Source organism: Lagenorhynchus albirostris, chromosome 5 (assembly GCF_949774975.1).
Source record: "Lagenorhynchus albirostris chromosome 5, mLagAlb1.1, whole genome shotgun sequence".
NCBI lineage: Eukaryota > Metazoa > Chordata > Mammalia > Artiodactyla > Delphinidae > Lagenorhynchus > Lagenorhynchus albirostris.
The window spans coordinates 131,775,962-131,777,338 of NC_083099.1; the positions used below are offsets into that span (position 1 = coordinate 131,775,962).

Here is a 1,377-nt window from a genome sequence, read left to right on the forward strand (position 1 = left end):
GAAATTATTCTGCAAGCCCATAAAAAAATGGGGGAAATATAGAGGACTATTCACTCTACTTGAGTACATGTCCAAAGACTCTCTAACCAAGTAAAATATAAGATAATCCCTTGCTTGTCATTAAACACAGTGACTGAACCCATACTCCATTCTTGGAAAAGAAAATCAGACCTAATCAGCAAAGAATGATTCACAGACAGCAAAAATTCTTGCAGATAAAGAACTCTCCTGAGACGTACATTTGCAATGCCAAGTAATTAAGGTTTATTGAGAAATACAGAGCGAAACAAGTTCCCTTTTTCCGAGGCACAAAAACAAGCCAGAAGACAAAGCAGCTAGGTCAAAACATGTCAAAGCCATTAGAGACTGGGGCATGGGTGGTAAGTTTCTGGAAACATCCAGAGGTATACGTGCCACCAGTGATCAAACCCTTAAAACAAGATTGGTGCTGGCCAGAAAAACGTTAGATTGCCAAAGTCAGCTTACTCAAGCCTGGCAGCCAGCAATCAGACAGTTAGAACAGGGGGTCAGCAATGAAGAGTTATTCAGGGACAGGCAGCTTGTTGGAAGGTCCTGGAAACACAGCTGGCAGGTCATGGAGTCTTGATTCATTCACGGGACCCTGCAAACTCAGCAAAGTCTTCGGCAGCTGGACACGCAGGACTGCTGGTACATCCTGGAGACCCCGCAGGCTGGTTGGCAGATGGTGGAGACTCCTCCCACCGGCTGGCAGACAGTGGAGACACTTTTCACTGGTTGGCACACAGTAGAGATGCCGCCCAGGGGCTGACAGCCACTGGAGACAAAGGTGAGCGGCCGGCTGCAGGGAGTTGAGCAAGGATTGGAGACACAAGTGGTCTTCCAAGAGCAGGTCACCTGGACAGGGCTGGAGACACAAGGAGTTGGCTGGTAGCAGGTTGGCTGGCAAGCAGTGGGCTCGCAGCAGGTCTTCTGACAGTGGTCCAGGAGCCAGGAGCCAGTTTGGAAGGAGCTGGGCAAATAGATGCCACTCAGGCAGTCGACATCCGGGGTAGAAACTGTGGCAACTGGGGCCACTGGCACGGTGTACTGTCCTCCAATCAGCCTGGAAGAGCGTTTCTTTGTGGAGCAGTTGTAGGACATGGTGCCGGACGGAGAGATGTGAGTAACTTGCAGAAACTGGCTCCTGAACTGTAAATGCCACCTCAGGCTCCCGAGCTTTTATATATCCTTGCTGGTGGGTGGGGCTCCCAGCCCAGTCTTCCTGGCTTCCTTGGCTCACACTGGCTTGCCTTAGAACATCTTGTGACTCTCCAGGTTAATTGTCTCTTGAGAAGCCTTCATCTTCATAAAGAAAGTTTAGTAGTTTGGTAACTAAATCATAGGCTTCTGGACTGT

At 49.3% G+C, this 1,377-nt stretch overlaps 1 protein-coding gene across 1 annotated transcript; it reads right to left on the reverse strand.

The window, feature by feature from the left end:
- Positions 1 to 630: 630 nt before the first annotated feature.
- Positions 631 to 1,122, reverse strand: LOC132520703 (keratin-associated protein 11-1). Its single transcript, XM_060149431.1, has one exon. It carries the CDS (start codon positions 1,120 to 1,122, stop codon positions 631 to 633), a length of 492 nt encoding a protein of 163 aa, XP_060005414.1.
- Between the last annotated feature and the right edge of the window lie 255 nt (positions 1,123 to 1,377).

Excerpts from the sequence above, each read along its gene's own strand:
- LOC132520703 (XM_060149431.1), bottom strand. The coding sequence starts at position 1,122 with ATGTCCTACAACTGCTCCACAAAGAAACGCTCTTCCAGGCTGATTGGA.